The 20,626-nt window shown below is 39.5% G+C and overlaps 1 protein-coding gene and 1 pseudogene across 2 annotated transcripts; one reads left to right on the top strand and one right to left on the bottom strand.

Annotated features, from left to right (window-relative positions):
• Positions 1 to 1,059: 1,059 nt before the first annotated feature.
• Positions 1,060 to 4,201, top strand: LOC307053799 (soma ferritin-like; the record flags this gene model as incomplete). Its single annotated transcript, XM_079705273.1, has 4 exons — positions 1,060 to 1,161; positions 1,842 to 1,985; positions 2,935 to 3,060; positions 3,983 to 4,201. 4 exons carry the CDS (start codon positions 1,060 to 1,062, stop codon positions 4,199 to 4,201), a joined length of 591 nt encoding a protein of 196 aa, XP_079561399.1.
• An 8,650-nt stretch (positions 4,202 to 12,851) lies between these two features.
• LOC307053798 (large ribosomal subunit protein uL11-like) lies at positions 12,852 to 13,370 on the bottom strand (annotated as a pseudogene). The gene has a single exon. The product of its transcript is annotated as a large ribosomal subunit protein uL11-like (transcript).
• Positions 13,371 to 20,626: the final 7,256 nt, after the last annotated feature.

Raw genomic sequence — 20,626 nt, 5'->3', positions numbered from 1 at the left:
TCAACCGTGCTTCAATAAAACAAATTAAAAAATTTTTTTAAATACTGCTATCTAATCACTTAAAAATGACCTCACCAATGTACAGAAAAAAAGAGGAAAGAAACACATCATCAACAACAGATGAGTTAGTGTGGTAGCTTTATATGTAATTTTTTTCTTTTTTCTATTTTCTAAAAATATGGAAATATTTTTCACTTCTATTTCAGTTCAACCAGACATGGATTAGGCTCAAACTAAGAATTCACCAGACTATAGGAAATCTTATACCACTGCATGTGTAAAATATATTTTTACTTAACAAATATTGATTCAGCATCTATTACTTACTAATGAAGAAAGAGCGAAAAGGTTCCCAAATGGAACAGTCTTACTGCAGTTTGGAGAAACCAGTCATATTTTGTCCCTACAGCCTGTGTGTACCTGTTCTCCAGGTGAAATGCCCTTCTTCCATTTCCACCTCTCTACATTCTTACTCACCTTCCAAGGCCAATTTCAAATGCTAATTTACCAACGAAATCTGCCCTAATCCCCTCATCTAAATATGCCTTTGACAATTCAGAAGTCCCATCATATCCTGCCTTAAGATCAACTGTGTATGTTGAGGCCTTATGGGATGGGGGATATGTCCTTTATAGGCAAAAAATGTATTTAAGTCAGTTTTCTTAGATTCTCCATAGGACCTAGCATGATATGCCATAAATACGTTCTGAAAAAAAGGAAACAATTAAAGGTAATTAATCTACCCTGTTAACACTTCCCTATTCAGGAAGTAAATCAGCCCTCTCAAATCACAGATAGAACACGAGAGAGAATACTAAACCCTGGCTGGGATAGTTAGGAGGATTAACTTTTTTCCACCTTTTTCTCTAGTCAGATTGGTTCTTTTGTGTAGAAACAATGTCCTCACTGGTAGGTTGGTAGCTCTTAATCTCAGCTGGATGGAATTTCATCTTGCTTTCAGCTGGATAGAAGTAGGCTGGCTATATGCTTGTTAGTATTTAAGAAGTCCCTTACCTTGGGGGGTAGCACTTTTTATGCCTGGTTTTTCCTAAAGTTGAGATGGCATCCCAGGCAGAGGGCCTTCTTTCTGAAGAGTGTAGGGTTGCTATTAATCAAATAGCATCTTATGAGCTGCATGTCAGTGATGCTTATTTATCTATGGTTAGTATGGGTCCTTGAGCCACTGTGAGGGAGGTTTCAGTTCTGATCTGGATAATATATCTTATATATCCTTTCTAATTGTGGTTATGGCTATGTTTGTTGTTTGATACTAGATGTAACAACAATTTAGTGGCTGGGATTTTGCTTCTCTGTGGCCCAATAATTTACAGCTGTGATTGCAAATTGTGGGCTATTATTGGGAGAATCACAGTTCTTTTCCAGAGGATTCCCAAAACTTGTATGGGCATCAGACACTGTTATAAATAATTTTTCACCCATCTGCTATTTTAGAGCTAATGTAGATGTGGTAGGGTTAATGAAATAGATTGACTTTACAACGTCACTTAATTTATGCTGGACTTCTGCTACTTGTCAACGTAATTACTGGTTATAGTGCTAGCATATAGGGTTCATAAATCTGACCCTTAAAGAGGCCTAATAGCAAAATGCTAGGCACCAGCATATTAGAATCTGAGTGGCTTCTCTTTGAAGTAGGCTGGGTTCAGGAAGGCAACTGGGGCCTTCTGGAAGTCAAAGAACAAACTGAGGACCCTGGACTGAACAAAGAAGGACTCTTTTGGATAGCCGCAGAGACAACAAAGTGAGTTTGTGTGAGATTACAGTCTTAAACATAGACTTCTCTCACCTCCAGTCTCTCCCTATTCTTATCCCTGTCCCAGGTCTGTTATTACATTGAAGATACAGAAGTGCCTTCTTTTCATACATTTTTCCAAGACCAAGCTGAGGTGAAGAGGGAGCATGCAAAGCAGTTCATAAAATATCTAAGAAAATATAAGTGTAAAGTCTGCCTTCCGGTGATTAAGGTGACTATGTAACTTTGTTATGATGATCTCCATGGGGCCTTTGCTGGGTCTAGAGAACTAAATTATTAGTTGCTACCTGACTTGTTAGCTTGCTCATGTTCCTACGTGGGATTTGAGGGCAAGCATGTGTCTTCTTTGTAGCCTCTTCATATCATTTTGAGTAAACTTTAGCCGCTAAATGTATGTTTGGCTTTTCTCAAGGAGCCATACAAAGTGTCATCTCTGGACCAGCAGCACCAGCATCACCTGGGAGCTCACTGGAAATGCAGATTCATTGACCCCACTCTGATAAACTGAATCAGACTCTCTTAGGATGGGGCCCAAGGAGCTGTGGCTTACCAAGCTCTCCAGATGATTCTAATCCTCTGTATAGTTTGAGAAGAACTACTGGTCTCTTCCTAGAGCTGTTAGTATCCTATATTAGATCTTTAATTCAGACGTATGCTCAGGTATTTAATACAGCCGTCTCTTCGATGTAGTAAAACAAACTTTTTTTCACTGGAACAGACACTAAAGAAACAATCTGAGCCTTAGTCGCAGGTATTACATTTAGAAACATTCCTACTTATCTGAGGGGGTTCTTTTAACTCCAGGTCTATAAAGAAAACTAAATGTCTGGTGACTGAACTGAACCACCATCCAAAGCTAATGAAATCCCAAAGCTAATGGAATAGTTCATATAACCGTGCTAGTGGTACCCATGCTTTGCAGAACATTAAAGTCACCTGGGGAGCTTTTAAAACCCCTGCTCCTCTGTACCAATTAAGTCAGAATGTCTGCAGTTGAAAGCCAGACATCAGTATTTAAGGTGCTCCACTGATTCCATTGTGCCAGGGAAGTGTGGAAATCATTGACCTCTGCGAACCTAGTCATAATTCTACCCAGGAAGTAGGATGTAACCAAGCTGTGCCTCAGGTAGGGTAGTGACTCCCCTGTTTCTCTCCAACAGAGGCCTGATATAGATAACTGGGGAACTGGCAAACAAGCTATAGAGTCTGCTCTGCAGTTGGAGAAAGCATTAAACACGCTGCTGCAAGAACTGAAGACCTTGGCTTCTAAGAATAAAGAAACCAATGTAAGTAGTAAACTGGTTCTGAAAGCAGTGTCGTCTTTCACTTCTGGATTATGGCTTGCTTTTGGGAAAGAGCCCAAGGCAATGGATTATCTAATGTGTCCATTTCCCCCGAAGGAAATATATGAACTTATTTCTTGGGGTAGTTGGGACATGGGAGGAGTAGGTGTCCTGGTAAGGAGAAATGCAACTCAATACAAGATGGGAAGACGACTTTTCAGGAATAACACACTCTGGATATAAATAAACACATCTTGAGAACCACTGTCCTAGACTGCCCCTCCAAAAGGGAATGTCAGTGGTGACCTATTCTATAGACTTCTCTGAAGTATTCTCGGTTAATAGTGAGCACTCTACCTCGCAGTGGTAACTTATTTCTCACCAACCCTTTAACTTTTCTGGAAGTCGAAGTGAAGAAAATGACCTAGTAGAAAAGTTTTCAACCTAGATGCATACTGGACTCGCTGCGGAGCCCTGAAAATGATCAAATGCCTGAGCCTTATGCCAGAACACTAAAATTTAAATGCTTGAATGGGGTCTGGGAGCCTACTCGAAACTTACATGTCATTGAGATAGGGTGGAAAAACATTGCAGTAGTAGCTTATTACTTCAATTAATCTGTACTATTGATGAGTTGCCTTAACACTCATACTCATTGAAAGTGGATGTTTGTATTCATCTGGAGGTCTTGAAGGTCATAGATCAGTGCTCTTTGAACTTCAATATGCATATGAATTGCCTAGTTGCTTCTTAAAATATAGATTCTGATTTAGTAGGCCTGGAAGGGATTCAGGATTCTGCATTTCTGACAAGCTCCTAGGACTGCTGGACTAGGACTGAGCTATAATTTGGGTAGCTAGATCTTAGATTGCCTCCCATTGCAGACAAGGGCCTTGATGAGTTCTTCCTTGTTTTATTTCTGTAGCTCTCACGCTTCATAAAGAAGTTCCTGGATGAACAGACCAGGAACATAAGCTATCTGGAATACCAGCTTAACTATCAGAAGGACTTAGAAAAGGCGGCCCAGAGTGAAGGACAGCCTGAAAAGGCTGCTGAAGCATCTGAAACATCAGGTAAAGAGACAACATCTGAAGGCAACACAGCAAATCTTCCCACCCAGCAGGTCCTAAAGTCAGCTACTTAAGAATCTTGATCTTCTCCATTTGAAAGAAGTGTGCTTTCCTTTTCACCTCACAAATAAATCTGTTTTGCATTATAATTATGTGTAAAGAGATTGATATTGGAGCACAAGAAGGGTTAGGTTCATTAACGTGAGTTTGGTGAAAGCTTCCTGAGGTACAGTGGGTGCATTTAAAAAAAAAAAAAAAAAAAAAAAAAAGGCTTTCCTCAACACCCAGATACAGAGTCAGGTATACACATCTTAAGTTTACAAAATAGTAGGGTTTTCTAAGTAAATGCAAAGCTAAAACTTAAACAAGAACTCTTGGTCTACAAGAGGTGACTCTCACTTGAAAGATATACAGTGACTAGGCAGCTGCAACCCAGGTGCATTTCCACAGCTAGAGGTAGGCATAGGGAACAGGAGGGTACCTAGGCAATTAAGACACTACAGACAAGTGTTGGGATGGCCCGACCCCCTCCACTGTGGGCTACCTAGCAGCTACTGGGGTAATTGCTTTCAGGAGCAAACAATGAGCATGCAAGCTTGGATCAGACCCAAGGACCTCAGGTGGCTAGTACCACCTGCGAAGAAAGGGGGCGCTATAGGATTGTGTCCTGGCTTTAAAACTGACCAGCTCCATAGCCTTGAATAAGTTTTTATTTACCTCACTCATTGATACAGTTTAGTCATCTGTAAAGTAGGATTAATATTACTTAGTTCATAAAGTTAATAAGAGGATTAAGTATGTGAAGTATCTAAAGACAGCACCTGCTCAGATTATGTATTCTGTTATTTGTATAATAAACAGTGCCATTTCTTAAACTTGGAAAGCCAGTACATAATGGAAGCACTTAGAATAAGAAAACATGTCACTGAAATTGAGACAGAATCTTAAAACATTTACTATTAGAAGTATCTTGTTCTACACATTTAATCATCACCACAAGCCTATGAGATAGGTTCTTTTTTATCTCCATTTTACAGATGACACTGAGACAAAGCAGTAACTTACCCAAAGTCATACTGCTACTTAGTGGTGGAGCTCAGGAAGGATTAATTAACTGTCTGATAAATATTCTCTATTATGGTGTTCATGAAAAGTGATGTTGAATTGCTTAAAAAGCTTAACTGATTTCAACTTTTATGTTTATGTTTTGCTAAAACTACTTATTTTTGAACCATGCTTCTTTCATTTTATTTTTTTAAATTGTGTTAAGAATACTTAACTTGAAATCTACCCACTTACATTTTTAAGTGCCCAATACAGTATTGTTGGGACTTCCCTCGTGGTTCAGTGACAAAGAATCTGCCTTCCAATGCAGGGGACGCAGGTTCCATCCCTGGTCAGAGGACAAAGATCCCACAGGCCACGGGGCAACTAAGCCCACACACCACAACTACTGAGCTTGCACGCCTCAACTAGAGAGAGAGAGAGAGAGAGAGAGAGAGAGAACCCGCGTGCCACAACAAAGAGCCCCCGCGCCGCAAGGAAATATCCCACGTGCCTCAACGAAGATCCCACCTGATGCAACTAAGACTCAACGCTGCCATAAATAAATAAATAAATAAAATTTTAAAAAAATACAGTCTTGAAACTATAGGTACTATGTTGTACAACAGATCTTTAGAACTTATTCATCTTGCATAACTGAAACTTTATACGAACTGAACAGCCCCCCACGTCCCCTTTCTTTTGAATGTATGTCCATGTTTACTCTGTTCTTCTATTCATTCCTATGTTGCATGAAAGTTTTTAACAGGTCATTACTACTGCAATCACTGTGCAAAAATCCATATGCCATGTATGCTTTAAAATGTTCAATGCCCACTTGTTATGTTACATTTGTATTAATAAAGATTGCACATTAAAAAAAAAAAAGTATCGGGCTTCCCTGGTGGCGCAGTAGTCGAGAGTCTGCCTGCCGATGCAGGGGACACGGGTTCATGCCCCGGTCTGGAAAGATCCCACATGCCGCGGAGTGGCTGGGCCCGTGAGCCATGGCCACTGAGCCTGCGCATCCGGAGCCTGTGCTCCGCAATGGGAGAGGCCACAACAGTGAGAGGCCCGCGTACCGCAAAAAAAAAAAAAGTATCTTGTTCTAAAGGGAATAGTCAACCACATAGTGGACTTCTTTTCCTACCTCTTCACACCTTTTCTACAAGTCACACATCTTGAAAATCACTGCCACGGTGAGCTTGTCACCACTGGAGAAACACTAGTTTACAAAGCATTCTTGAATAAATTCTCACTTTTATAATTACTAATTTATATCCAATTTTATACTTGTTAAATGAGTGATAGAAATTCACATTGAATTGGGAATAAGACAAGACTGCATTATGCTCAGCACTACTTATTGTTTTTTCTGAATGTTCTCAAGCAGCGTTTCTCAACCTCAGTACTACTGACATTTTGAGGCAAATGACCCTTGTTATGTGGAGTAATCCTTTGCATTGTAAGGTGTCTAGCAGCATCCCTGGCCTCTACGTACTAGATGGAACCTTCTCCAGTTGTGGGAAAACTGTTTCCAGACATTGTCAAATATCTCTTGAGAGGCAAAAATCACCCTGTTTGAGCACCACTATTATAGGCAATGCAAGAGAAAAGCTAAAGGAAAAGATCTGTTTGAAAAAAACTTATTTAATGTGATATGATTATAACTAGAACTGAAAAACTATTATAACTTACAAGAAAGTTATAAACTATTATAACTTACAAGAAAGTTATAAACTTACTAAATCAGTTATAATCTGAAAGTTATAAACTTTCTTGTAAGTTATAAGTTATCCTGCATCCTGGCTGGATGCAGGATGAATATCTACAAATCAACTTTTCATATATAGTATCAACAAATAGAATATTTTTAAAAAGATATCTTGTTTAGCCACAAATATCAATACATAAAATATCTAGGAATAATTTTAACAGAAGTAGCTTGGAACCTTTATAAAATAAAACTAAAATGTTTCCTGAAAGAAAGAAGCTTTGAATAATGAAAAGAGAAGAGGAAGATTAAATTTGAAAATTGTGACACCTTCCAAATCAAAGGTCTAAAGCAATTTTGTTCATGATCCTAACAGGATTTTGAGGGTTTAGACAGTTGAGTACTAAAGAGTAAGCTCCGGTCATGGGGAAAAACATGGGAACACACATAAAACTTCCTTAACATCATTAGTCGCTGGGAAATACAAACCCCAAAATCACAATGAGTCACTATATACTCATCAGAATGGCTAAAATTAAAATGACTATCAACACCATATGCTGGCAAGGTGGTGAAATAACTGAATCTCTCACACATTGTTGGTGAGAATGTAAAGTGGTACAATCACTTTGGAAAAAGACATGTCATTTTATCTTATAAAATAAGCATATACATACCTCATGCCTTTTGGGAGGACACAATTCAGCCCATAATAAATAATAATATTGTTAACTAAAATTGAGTAGAGAAAGCTACAAAGAAAAGAAAGGAAGGAGTTACAAGCTAATTCACTTGATGTTCACAGTAGGAGTCAATAGATACTGCCTGAAGAAAGAGGGTTCTAAGAGTTTTATGTAAAAGTCTAACTATAAAGACAGTCACTAGAATAAAAATATCATAAGGACTATAATTTTTAATATAACAGCCTCCATAGTGAAAGCTTATATAAATACAATCATTATATTACATTTTATTTTGTAACCCTTATGTTAGTCCTTGTTTTAGCCATAGTTTCATTGTTAAATACATTCAGTGTTCACTCCCAGGACTTTTGCTGATGTTTCCCTGATCATTTTTCTGCTTGGGTCAATTTTGTTCTTTGGGAGGTACTTCAGCAAGGCCTAATGCAGATAGTATTCCCACAGTCCATGAATTTGCAGAAATTTTTGCCTGTACCCTTGACACCTGAAGAATATCTTGAGTGGATTTAAAATCCTTGGCTCAAACTTTCCTCAAATATCTGATAAATATTGTTCTGTTTCTGTTAGCATTGACTCTAGCTATGCCAACTTGTCTTTGTTTCCCTTATAAATGACACAATGTTTTTGCCCAGATTCTCAAAGTGTGCTACTAGTGTTAGTAGGCTACATCTTGTGTTGGCAGGGTATGTGTTAGTAGGATATGTCTTGGTATTGATCATTCTGAGACAGTTTTTTTCCATATCTTGGATATGCTTCTTAATATACAAATTCAAGTCCTATTTCACAGCATTTTCTAATGTTTGCTTTACCCCATTCTTTTGTACTTCCTCCAACTGGAAGAACTCCAATTATTCATATTTTGAATCATTTTTGCCTACCATTTATAACATTTACTTTAAAAATATCTTTTTGCTTATTTCCCTTATACTTCATTTTTTCCATATGTATACGCTGTGGCCTGCTGTGCTTTCTATAGAGTCTATTTCTTCTTATGCTATTTGTAACTTAGTCTTTATTTATGAAATGAATCTGTTTCTTCCATTTCTTTCCTAAATTTTACTAGGTACTATTTCAAACCTTCCTATTGACTGACCATCAGCTTCCTTTGGTGGCCAAGTCTTCCCTGTGTTAATGTATCTTTTTTTTTTTTTTTTTGCGGTACACGGGCCTCTCACTCTTGCAGCCTCTCCCGTTGCGGAGCACAGGCTCCGGACGCGCAGGCTCAGTGGCCATGGCTCACGGGCCCAGCCGCTCCGCGGCATGGGGGATCTTCCCAGACTGGGGCACGAACCCGTGTCCCCTGCATCGGCAGGCGGACTCTCAACCACTGCGCCACCAGGGAAGCCCTATCTATTTATTTTTTAAAGGTTACACTCCATTTACAATTATTACAAGATATTGGCTATATTCCCCAAGTTGTACAATACATCTTTGTAGCTTATCATACACCCAATAGTTTGTACCTCCCACTCCCTCACCCCTTCACCCTTCCCCACACTGGTAACCACTAGTTTTCTCTGTATCTGTGAGTCTGCTTCTTTTTTGTTATGTTCACTAGTTTATTGTATTTTTTTAGATTTCATGTATAAGTGACATCACGCAGTATTAGTTTTTCTCTGTCTGATGTATTTCACCTAGCATTATGCCCTCCAAGTCCATACATGTTGCTGAAAATGGCAAAATTTCATTTTTTTATGGCCGAGTAGTATCTCATTGTGTCTATGTGTATATATATATGTATGTATATATATATATATATATATATATGTATGTATGTATGTATATATACCACATTTTTTTTATCGAGTCATCTGTTGATAGATACTTAGGTTGCTTCCATACTTCAGCAATTGCAACTAATGCTGCTATGAACGTTGGGGTCCATGTATCAATACCTTTTGGAATTAGTGATTTTGGTTTTTTTCAATATTTACCCAGGAGTGGGATTGCTGGTTCATATTGTAGTTCTATTTTTAGTTTTTTGAGAAACCTCCATACTGTTTTCCACAGTGGCTGCACCAATTTATATTCCTACCAACACTGTAGGAGGGTTCCCTTTTCTCCACATCCTCGCCAACATTTGTTATTTGTGTTCTTTTTGATGATAGCCATTCTGACCAGTATGAGGTGATATCTCATTGTGGTTCTGATTTGCATTTCCCTGATTATTAGTGATGTAGAGCATCTTTTCATGTGCCTGTTGGCCATCTGCATTTCTTCTTTGGAAAAATATATATTCAGTCCTTCTGCCCATTTTTTGATTTTTATTTTTTTGATGTTGAATTGTATGAGCTGTTTATATATGTTGAATATTAACCCCTTATAGGTCATATCATTTGCAAATATTTTCTCCCATATCCCCTCCCATTAAGCAGGTTGACTTTTTGTTTTGTTGATGGTTTCCTTTGCTGTGAAAAACTTTTAGTTTTATTTAGGTCCCATTTGTTTACTTTTGCTTTTGTTTCCTTTGCTTTAGGAGAGGGATCCAAAAAAAATATTGCTGCAATTTATGTCAAAGAGTGTTCTGCCTATGTTTTCCTCAAGGAGTTTTATAGTATCCGGTCTTACATTTAGGTCTTTAATCCATTTTGAGTTTATTTGGTATAAGGTGTTAGAGAGTGTTCTAATTTCATTCTTTTACATGTAGCTGTCCAGTTTTCCCAGCACCACTTATCGAAGAGACTGTCTTTTCTCCATTGTATATTGTTGCCTCCTTTGTCATAGATTAACTGACCATAGTGCATGGGTTTATTTCTGGGCTGTCTTTCCTGTTCCATTCTATGTGTCTGTTTTTGTGCCAGTACCATACTGTTTTGATTACTGTAGCTTTGTAGTATAGTCTGAAGTCAGGGAGTGTGGTTCTTCCAGCTCTGTTCTTTCTCTAGATTGTTTTGACTATTTGGGGTCTTTTATGTTTCCATACAAATTTTAAAATTATTTGTTCTAGTTCTGTGAAAAATGCCATTGGTATTTTTATACGGATTGCATTGAATCTGTAGATTGCCTTGGGTAGTATGGTCATTTTAACAATATTGATGCTTCCAATCCAAGAACACAGTATATCTTTCCATCTGTTAGTGTCATCTTCAATTTCTTTTATCAGTGTCTTATAGTTTTCCAAGTACAGGTGTTTTGCCTCCTGAGGTATTTTATTTTATTTTATACCTAGGTTTATTCCTAGGTATTTTATTCTTTTTGATGTGATGGTAAATGGGATGTTTCCTTAATTCCTCTTTCTGATAGTTCATTGCTAGTGTATAGAAATGCAACAGATTTCTGTATATTAATTTTGCATCCTGCAACTTTACCAAATTCATTGATGAGCTCTAGTAGTTTTCTGGTGGCATTTTTCAGATTTTCTGTGTACAGTATCATGTCATCTGCAAACAGTGACAGTTTTACTTCTTCCTTTCCAATCTGGATTCTTTTCATTTATTTTTCTCCTCTGATTGCTATGGCTAGGACTTCCAAAACTATGTTGAATAAAATTGGTGAGAGTGGACATCCTTGTCATGTTCCTGATCTTAGAGGAAATGCTCTCAACTTTTCACCATTGACTATGATTTCCATTTGCATGGAATACCTTTTTCCATCCCTTCACTTTCAGTCTGTATGTGTCCCTAGATCTGAAGTGAGTCTCTTGTAGGCAGCATATATACAAGTCTGGTTTTTGTATCCATTCAACCACTCTGTGGCTTTTGGTTGAAGCATTTAGTCTGTTTATATTTAAGGTAATTATCACTGTGTATGTTCTTACTGACATTTTGTTAATTGTTTGGGATTTGTTTTTGTTACTGCCATTTTGTTAATTGTTTGGGATTTGTTTTTGTTACTGCCATTTTGTTAATTGTTTGGGATTTGTTTTTGTTACTGCCATTTTGTTAATTGTTTGGGATTTGTTTTTGTTACTGCCATTTTGTTAATTGTTTGGGATTTGTTTTTGTTACTGCCATTTTGTTAATTGTTTGGGATTTGTTTTTGTATGTCTTTTTTTGCTATTCTTCTTCTTTTGTTCTCTTCTCCTGTGATTTGATGACTACCTTTAGTGTTATGTTTGGATTCCTTTTTCTTTTTTATGTGTATATCTATTATAGGTTTTTGGTTTGCAGTTACCATGAGGTTTTTTTTTTATAGCTGTCTATATACATAATTGTTTTAATTGCTGATCTCTTCATTTCAAATGCATTTTTAAAACCCTGCATTTGTATTCTCTTCCCCTCATGATTACTGTTTTTGATATAATATTTAATATCTAATTGTTTCATGTATCCCTTAACTGCTTATTGTAAATATAGATGATATTACTACTCTTGTCTTTTATCCTCCCTATGAGTTTTGTTTGTGGATGATTTCCTACCTTTACTGTGTGTTTGCCTTTACTGCTGAGTTTTTCACTTCACAATTTTCTTGTTTCTAGTTGTGGCTTTTTCTTTTTTGCCTAGAGAAGATCCTTTAACATTTGTTGTAAAGCTGGTTTGGTGGTGCTGAACTCTTTTAATTTTTGCTTGTCTGTAAAGCTTTTGATTTCTCCATCAAATCTGAACAAAAGCCTTGCTGGGTAAAGTATTCTTGGTTGTAGGTTTTCCCCATTCATCACTTTAAATATATTGTGCCATTCCCTTCTGGCCTGGAGAGTTTCTGCTGAAAAATTAGCTGATAGCCTTATGGAAGTTCCCTTGTATGATGTCATGTATTTATTTTTTATTGTTTTCTTTCCTGTCTGCAACTGCATCAAGATTTTATCTCTCTTTATTCATGTTGGAATGTTATATTGCACTTTTCTTCTGCTTTGGGCTGATATTTTTGTAGGGAGTATTGTTAATCTGTAGGGAAGTTTTGTATCTATTTTCAGGTCCTTTTTTTAACCCTTTTGTTTCCCTAGAGCAGCTTCCTTTGGATGTTTTAGTTGCACAATACTTTGTCAATTATATTTAAATAAGTCAGATTTTTCTCAGTTAGAAGAAGGATCTTTTGAAGTGAGGGAAGGGGTAGCTTTCCCAGTTTCTCAGTTCAAGAGCTCCCTCTTCTATTGCTATTATAAATTGCACTTCTAGTACTAAGTCTTACCTAAATTTCAGATCTTAATTTTGTTCACAAAGGCTCCCATCATCAGTTCCAAACTTCTATAGTATCTTTACCACCTCTGGTGAAGAAGCACTTTCACCAAGGAATCTTGTCCTAATTTCCACTTTCTGACTCCCCTCTTATTTATTTATTTATTGGTCATCAAATAACCCTTTATTTAATTATTTTCCTTTGTAGTTCTTAACTAGCTAGGCATTCCACTGCACCACTGTTGATGTCATCTCTGATGTCGTGAGGGTGGCAGCCATCAACATCGCAACCCACGGGCTGGAAAATCCCCAGGATCTCTTTAATGGTTCCAGAGAGTTCTCTAGCTAAAGATCAGTGCCTCATCTGTTGGGCAATGTTGACAATCTCATCAAAAGTGATGTTTCCACTGTGCTTAATGTTTTTCTGCTTCTTTCTGTCTCTTGGCAGTTCTTTGACGGCTTTGATGATCAGGACAGAGGCAGAAGGTACTACCTCAATCTGGGCCAGTGTGTTCTGAATGGTCAGTTTCACTGTAATTCTCAGATCCTTCCAATCACTAGTTGCCTTGGTGATGTCATCACCAACCTCTTTTGGAGACAGACCTACGGAGCCGATATTGCTGGCCAGGGAAAATGTGGCACTGACTTCCCCATCAGTGCACCTCAGATATACAGCTTTTATCTCCTTGGGGTTGAACGTAGGCGGCAAGGTGGAGGTGGCTGGTGTCATATGAACCCATATTTGGGATGACCCAAGAAAGTTGCACCTCGGCCGCTTCAAGCTGAAAGCTGAAAGCTCCCTTCTGTTTTAAAAGTGCTATTTTCTCAGACAGCCTCTTCAACAAGTGGTGCTGGGAAAACTGGACAGGGACATGTAAAAGTATGAAATTAGAACACTCCCTAACACCATACACAAAAATAAACTCAAAATGGATTAAAGACCTAAATGTAAGGCCAGACACTATCAAACTCTTAGAGGAAAACATAGGCAGAACACTCTATGACATAAATCACAGCAAGATCCTTTTTGACCCACCTCCTAGAGAAATGGGAATAAAAACAAAAATAAACAAATGGGACCTAATGAAACTTAAAAGCTTTTGCACAGCAAAGGAAGTCATAAACAAGACCAAAAGACAACCCTCAGAATGGGAGAAAATATTTGCAAATGAAGCAACTGACAAAGGATTAATATCCAAGATTTACAAGCAGCTCATGCAGCTCAATAACAAAAAAACAAACAACCCAATCCAAAAATGGGCAGAAGACCCAAATAGACATTTCTCCAAAGAAGATATACAGATTGCCAACAAACACATGAAAGAATGCTCAACATCATTAATCATTAGAGAAATGCAAATCAAAACTACAATGAGATATCATCTCACACTGGTCAGAATGGCCATCATCAAAAAATCTAGAAACAATAAATGCTGGAGAGGGTATGGAGAAAAGGGAATACTCTTGCACTGTTGGTGGGAATGTAAATTGATACAGCCACTATGGAGAACAGTATGGAGGTTCCTTAAAAAACTACAAATAGAACTACCATACGACCGGGCAATCCCACTACTGGGCATATACCCTGAGAAAACCATAATTCAAAAAGAGTCATGTACCAAAATGTTCATTGCAGCTGTATTTACAATAGCCAGGACATAGAAGCAACCTAAGTGTCCATCGACAGATGAATGGATAAAGAAGATGTGGCACATAAATACAATGGAATATTACTCAGCCATAAAAAGAAATGAAATTGAGATATTTGTAGTGAGATAGATGGACCTAGAGTCTGTCATACAGAGTGAAGTAAGTCAGAAAGAGAAAAACAAATACCATATGCTGACACATATATATGGAATCTAAGAAAAGAAAAAGAAAAGGCCATGAAGAACCTAGGGGTAAGACGGGAATAAAGACACAGACGTTCTAGAGAATGGACTTGAGGATATGGGGAGGGGGAAGGGTAAGCTGTGACAAAGTGAGAGAGTGGCATGGACATATATACACTACCAAATGTAAAATAGATAGCTAGTGGGAAGCAGCCACATAGCACAGGGAGATCAGCTCGGTGCTTTGTGACTACCTAGAGAGGTGGGATAGGGAGGGTGGGAGGGAGATGCAAGAGGGAAGAGATATGGGAACATATGTATATGTATAACTGATTCACTTTGGTATAAAGCAGAAACTAACACACCATTGTAAAGCAATTATACTGTAACAAAGATGTTAAAAAAAAAAGTGCTATTTTTTCAAATCTACCACCTCTGTGTGACTCCTCGCCCAAACATGTTCTAAGACTTCTATCGCCAACCCTCTCATTTAACCTGCCATCTTTGATCACAGAAGTTCTCACTGGTGATCTGACCTCATCCTTTTGGGAGTGAATATTTACTGTTGATTTCTCACGTCTGCCACTTCTAGGACCCTTCTGCACATCCTGTTCTCAGAAACACCTGCAGCACTGTTGTGGCTTCCTGAACTAAAACTTATGACTTCAGATGCCCAAAACCTCTATCTTCCGGGATAGTTAAAGGAAGAGAGTAGAGGAGAAAAAATCCAGTAATAATAGATGTCATAAAGAACATACTAAAATGTTTACTTCCTAAATGTGAGGAATACCCCTTGAGTTCAAAAGTCATATCATTTGTCTGCTAAAGAGGGTTCAGGAATAGGGCTATGCTGACAGAAGGTTCTTGGGGAAACATTAGGTACATAAATGCAAAAAGGCAAGCCTTCACATAAAGACTCATGAAGACAACCTGGAGTGGAGGAAGGCAGTTGATTTTGTGACTACAGAAAAGAGAGATACTGGGCTTCCCTGGTGGCGCAGTGGTAAAGAATTCGCCTAAATGCAGGGGACACTGGTTCGAGTCCTGGTCTGGGAAGATCTCGCATGCTGCGGAGCAACTAAGCCCGTGAGCCACAACTACTGAGCCCGTGTGCGACACTACTGAAGCCCATGCGCCTAGAGCCCGTGCTCCACAAAAAGAGAAGCCACTGCAATGAGAAGCCCAAGCACCGCAACGAAGAGTAGCCCCGGCTCGCCGCAACTAGAGAAAGCCTGCGCGCAGCACCAAAGACCCAATGCAAAAATAAATAAAAATTAAAATAAATAAGTTTATTTAAGTTAAATAAATAAGTTTATGTAAAATAAATAAGTTTATTTTTAAAAAAAGAAAAGAGAGATACTGCTTTAGAAAAAAATATCAAAATAACTTAGCCTAGATTGCTATCCTGGTCCTTTCTCACCTACAGGAAATTCTTACAAATGGATGATCCAGAAATCTCCAACTCAAACAACAACGATAAATACAAAAGAAGAAGGAGTTGAGTTATCAGGCAGGGTGGTTTCTCCTGGAGACTCTTAGGGAGAAACTCTTTCATGCCTCTCTCCTAACTTCTGGTGTTGCTAGCAATTCTTAGCATTTCTTGGCTTGTGGAAGCATCACTGCAATCTCTGCCCCCATCTTCACATTGCCTTTTCCCTGTGTTTCTCCCCTTCTGTCTCCTATAAGGACATTTGCATTGGATTTAGGGCACACTCTAACCCAGCATGATTTCATTTTGATCCTATCCTAATTATATCTACAAAGACCCTTATTGCAAATAAGATCACATTTTGAGGTTCTGGGTAGACATGAATTTGGGGGGACACTATCCAACCCACCACAGCATCCATAAAGCCTCTTTGCAACTAAGACCCCAGCACCCCTATTTATCACCTCTAAATTGATTTGGTCCTCTTTTATCAAATACTTACTATGTGACAGGCACTGTTCTAAGCATTTCACAAATAATAACTCATTTAGGAAGATGGCGTTAGAGTAAGACGCGGAGATCACCTTCCTCCCCACAGATACATCAGAAATACATCTACACATGGAACTCCTACAGAACACCTACTGAACGCTGGCAGGAGACCTCAGACCTCCCAAAAGGCAAGAAACTCCCCCACGTACCTGGGTAGGGCAAAAGAAAAAAGAATAAACAGAGACAAAAGAATAGGGACGGTACCTGCACCAGTGGAAGGGAGCTGTGAAGGAGGAAAGGTTTCCACACACGAGAAGCGCCTTCCCGGGCGGAGACTGCGGGTGGCGGAGGGGGGAAGCTTCGGAGCCGCGGAGGAGAGCGCAGCCACAGGGGTGCGGAGGGCAAAGTGGAGAGATTCCCACACAGAGGATCGGTGCCGACCAGCACTCACCAGCCCGAAAGGCTTGTCTGCTCACCCGCCGGGGCGGGCGGGGTTGGGAGCTGAGGCTCGGGCTTCGGTCGGAGCGCAGGGAGAGGACTGGCGGCGTGAACACAGCCTGAGGGGGGCTAGTGCGCCACGGCTAGCCGGGAGGGAGTCCGGGAAAAAGTCTGGACCTGACAAAGAGGCAAGAGACTTTTTCTTCCCCCTTTGTTTCCTGGTGCGCGAGGAGAGGGGATTAAGAGCGCTGCTTAAAGGAGCTCCAGAGACGGGCGCGGGCCGCGGCTATCACGGCGGACACCAGAGACGGGCGTGAGACGCTAAGGCTGCTGCTGCCGCCACCAAGAAACTGTGTGCGAGCACAGGTCACTCTCCACACCTCCCTTCCGGGGAGCCTGTGCAGCCCGCCACTGCCAGGGTCGCGGGATCCAGGGACAACTTCCCCGGGAGAGCGCTCGGCGCGCCTCAGGCTGGTGCAACGTCACGCCGGCCTCTGCCGCCGCAGGCTCGCCCCGCCTCGTGCCCCTCCCTCCCCCCCCCCCCCCCCCCCGCCTGAGTGAGCCAGAGCCCCAGAGTCAGCGGCTCCTTTAACTCCGTCCTCTCTGAGAGAAGAACAGACGCCCTCCGGCGACCTACACGCCGAGGCGGGGCCAAATCCAAAGCTGAATCCTGGGAGCCGTGCGAACAAAGAAGAGAAAGGGAAATTTCTCCCAGCAGCCTCAGGAGCAACGGATTAAATCTCCACAATCAACTTGATGTACCCTGCATCTGTGGAATACCTGAATAGACAACGAATCATCCCAAATTGAGGCGGTGGACTTTGGGAGCAACTATATATATATATATATATTTCCTTTTTCTCTTTTTGTGAGTGTGTATGTGTATGCTTCTGTGTGTGACTTTGTCTGTGTAGCTTTGCTTTTACCATTTGTTCTAGGGTTCTGTCTGGTTTTTTGTTTTAGTATAGTTTTTAGCACTTATCATCATTGGTGGATTTGTTTTTTGGTTTGGCTGTTCTTTCTTTTTTTTTTCTTACTTTTTAATTCTTATTTTTAATAATTATTTTTATTTTACTGTATTTCTTTCTTTCTTTCTTTTTTTCCTCCCTTTTTTTCTGAGCCATGTGGCTGACAGGGTCTTGGTGCTCCGGCCAGGTGTCAGGCCTGTGCCTCTGAAGTGGGAGAGTCGAGTTCAGGACAGTGGTCCACCAGAGACCTCCCAGCTCCATGTAATATCAAACAGTGAAAATCTCCCAGAGATCTCCATCTCAACGCTAAGACCCAGCTCCACTCAATAACCAGCAAGCTCCAGTGCTGGACACCCTATGCCAAACAACTAGCAAGACAGGAACACAACCCCATCCTTTAGCAGAGAGGCTGCCTCAAATCATAATAAGATCACAGACACCCCAAAACACAGCACCAGATGCGGTTGAGCCCACCAGAAAGACAAGATCCAGCCTCATCCACCAGAACACAGGCACCAGTCCCCTCCACCAGGAAGCCTAGACAACCCACTGAACCAACCTTGCCCACTGGGAGCAGACACTAAAAACAACAGGAACTACGAACCTGCAGCCTGTGAAAAGGAGACCCCAAACATAGTAAGTTAAGCAAAATGAGAAGACAGAGAAAAACACAGCAGATGAAGGAGCAAGGTAAAAACCTACCAGACCAAACAAATGAAGAGGAAATAGGCAGTCTACCTGAAAAAGAATTCAGAATAATGATAGGAAAGATGATCCAAAATCTTGGAAATAGAATGGAGAAAATACAAGAAACGTTTCACAAGGACCTAGAAGAACTAAAGAGCAAACAAACAGTGATGAACAACACAATAAATGAACTTTAAAATTCTGTAGAAGGAATCAATAGCAGAATAACTGAGGCAGAAGAACGGATAAGTGACCTGGAAGATAAAATAGTGGAAATAACTACTGCAGAGCAGAATAAAGAAAAAAGAATGAAAAGAATTGAGGACAGTCTCAGAGACCTCTGGGACATTAAACACACCAACATTATATGATAGCTGATTCACTATGTTATAAAGCAGAAACTAACACACCATTGTAAAGCAATTATACTCCAATAAAGATGTTTAAAAAATAATTAAGTAATATCTTTGTATGGTGACATGTCATAACTATGCTTATCATGGCGATTATTTTGAAATTTATAGGGAAAAAAATCACTATGTTATGTAACAGGAACTAATGTAGTGCTGTAAGTCAACTGTACTTCAAAAACATGCAAACATACTCATAGAAAAAGAGATCAGATTTGTGGTTACCAGAGGTGGGGGGTACAGGGAGGAAGAATTGGATGAAGGCAGTCAAAAAGTACAAACTTCCAGTTAAAAGATAAATAAGTACTAGGGATGTAATGTACAATATAATATAATTAACATGGCTGTATGTTACATATGAACGCTGTTGATAGTAAATCCCAAAAGTTCTCATCACACAATTTTTTTTTACTATTTCTTTAATTTTGTGTCTGTGTGAAATGATGGATGTTCACTAAAGTTATTGGATAATCATTTCATGATGTATGTAAGTCAAAACATTATGCCAGGGCTTCCCTGGTAGCACAGTGGTTGAGAGTCCACCTGCTGATGCAGGGGACACGGGTTCGTGCCCCGGTTCAGGAAGATCCCACATGCCGCGGAGTGGCTAGGCCCGTGAGCCATGGCCACTGAGCCAGCGCATCCGGAGCCTGTGCTCCGCAACGGGAGAGGCCACGACAGTGAGAGGCCCGCGTACCGCAAAACAAAACAAAACAAAACAAAAAAACCAAACATTATGCCAAACACCTTAAATGTATACAGTGTTTTATGCCAATTATATTTCAATGCAACTGGAAGAAAAAAAATATTGGCCACAATAAGAAGTACTAAAAGTTGGAGTAAATTATGATGCCCTGTATTCCCAAAACAAGGAAATGGACAACTATAACAACCCAATCCAGGCAAAACTACTAATGGCCTCTACAATTCAGGAATGAAGTTTGAGTCACCCACCAGGCAAGGAACTATGACTAGCTGAGGTGCTTGCTGAAGACAAAAAGAATACAGAGTGGGTAGTAAAAGAAGGTAGTTATAAATACCAGCTACAACTACTCGACCAGTCAGAAATGAAGACTAAACTGGCCATGAGTATTTACTCATTATTATTAAAGGGTATTAATAAAGAGCATTTCTTCCTATTGTTTTATTATGAATACATTTGTATATATATATATATATATATATATATGTATATGTATGTATATATGTACAGTTGACCCTTGAACAGCTTGGGTTTGAACTGCATGGGTTCCCTTATACATGAGTTTTTTCAATAGTAAATACTACAGTACTACATGATCCATGGTTGGTTGAATACACAGATACAGAACTGTGGATATGGGAAACCTCAGATACAAAGAGCGACCTATAAGTTACACACAGATTTTCAACTGCAAGGAGGGTCAATGCCCTTAACCACCCTGTTGTTCAAGGGTCAGCTGTGTATCTTTGTTTTCTTTTCTCTCTTATTCCCTTACCACGTATGTATTGACTTTATATCATGATTACTTTTTATTGATTATATATAAATATTAATTTAACATAATAATATTTAAGTTATAGGATTTTAAGAAGAAGTGTAAGCATCACTCAAGTACTTTATCTTCGCTTCTGGGGAAGGGGTCAGTGCATTTTGGGTTGTATGCAGAATAGTTGTATCATGTTAGGCAGAATTATGACCTTGTCACTGTCTTTGAGGTTAAGCATGGTTTAAGGAAATGGGTATGGGT

This window comes from Hyperoodon ampullatus (assembly GCF_949752795.1).
Source record: "Hyperoodon ampullatus genome assembly, chromosome: 5".
Lineage (NCBI taxonomy): Eukaryota > Metazoa > Chordata > Mammalia > Artiodactyla > Ziphiidae > Hyperoodon > Hyperoodon ampullatus.
The sequence above is the reverse complement of the archived record's forward strand: the minus strand, read 5'-3'. Positions and strand labels throughout refer to the sequence as shown.